Source organism: Nansenia antarctica, assembly GCF_963989245.1.
Source record: "Nansenia antarctica genome assembly, chromosome: 6".
Lineage (NCBI taxonomy): Eukaryota > Metazoa > Chordata > Actinopteri > Argentiniformes > Microstomatidae > Nansenia > Nansenia antarctica.
In genome coordinates this window covers 25535903-25537327 of record NC_137676.1, presented here as the reverse complement: position 1 = coordinate 25537327, position 1425 = coordinate 25535903, and the positions used below count along the sequence as shown (strand labels likewise).

General features: G+C 41.2%; 1 protein-coding gene across 1 annotated transcript in view; it reads right to left on the bottom strand.

Moving 5' to 3' along the window:
• The window catches only part of katnb1 (katanin p80 (WD repeat containing) subunit B 1), a 30622-nt gene extending 29896 nt beyond the window's left edge, over window positions 1–726 (bottom strand). The window contains exons 1-2 of the mRNA XM_080533982.1: window positions 578–726; window positions 25–262 (exon numbers count right to left, since the gene is read on the bottom strand). Coding sequence (XP_080390108.1) covers window positions 25–64 — 40 coding nt within the window. The 5' untranslated portion in view covers window positions 65–262; window positions 578–726. The remainder of the gene's footprint in view (window positions 1–24; window positions 263–577) is intronic.
• Between the last annotated feature and the right edge of the window lie 699 nt (window positions 727–1425).

The window sequence follows — 1425 nt, the reverse complement described above, 5'->3', positions numbered from 1 at the left end:
GTGAGTGAGATGACAGATACTCACGCAATCTCCATGATTTCTTGGTGGTATTGGCTACCGCCATGTTGATGCTAATGAGCTCAACACCAAAATGAGAGTCAATAATCACAAACTACTGTTGGTGTGTTGAATGTATGGTAACAACTCCAGCCTCTCTCCAACGACAGAGGGAAATTTAGGGAATAAGGCCTATTGATGGTGAAACGAAGTTGAAGAAACGTCAGCTTCTTCTCCTCCTATCCCCCGTCAACCTATCCTCCAGCTGACGAGAAATGCGAAAGAAATAGAATTTACATTGAATGTTGTTGTTGACAGCAAGCTAGCTAACGTTAGCTAGCAAGTAGCCTCCTCGAGATTATTCCATCACCAAATAATACTGACGAACTCTAAAACAAAACAATACTCCATGACTTGCAAGCAAATATATGCTATATAAACTATATATGCTAATTATCTAGCAATAATGAGCACTGTCTGTAGTCTAATGACTCATTAGCCATATTAGCTAGGTATTTACGTTGAACTTTGTAACCAATTAGCATCCATTCTTGCCAGCAAAACAGAACGCAATTCTTACCAGCATTTGTGTTAAGCGGTTGATCTCTTTAATTGGATTTAACCGAAAGTAATCATAATCAACGCATTTGATAGAATAACAAGTTTACAATAGCTTGCTGGCAGCTGCTCGTTACTAATCTGTGGAAGCTAACTTGCTTGCTAGCAACTTGTTGTCATATTTCTGCACGCGACCCCGGTCAGACAACTCTGCAGCTTAGCAACCGGGCACGAGATCTCTACTTCCGCGAGTCTGGGCAAAGGCAACCGGTGTAGGGAGAATGGTCCAGCTGCATCCTTCGTTTGGCGACACCCGGACGCGAATTTGCGAAACCTAGGATGGTAGGGGAAGACAGGGCAATACCGCTACCTGATTGGTTGGCGAAGCACTCGTGATGAGCCCCCTCATTGGCTGGCGAGTCTACCATCTAATTAGCCAGACTCCTTGCTATAATGCTAAGCTAGCAATATTGGGCTAACGAGAGAAGTTAGAAGTCATAAGGAAACATGTTTATTGACTGGGCAACACAGTGTAAATACAGCATGACCTTGGTCATGTGAACCAGCTTCATAAAATAAACCAGAAACACTCATTCTGCAGTCTGCACGTTTTATTCTGATATTAACCAGCTTGTTAACATTCAATTTGTCACATTGTATACCACAAACCATATTACTGCATAAGCAACCACACAGATTGATTGATTGATTGAAAACTTTATTAGAAGATTTGCAGAAGTAGGTACATGAAAGTACATATTACATACAAGGTCAACTAACAGGATAAAAACCCAAGAAAGCCACTGGCTTATTTCAATTGGGGTCCTTGATTCTCAATTCATCGTTACATGTAAGACAGACAAAAAAAAC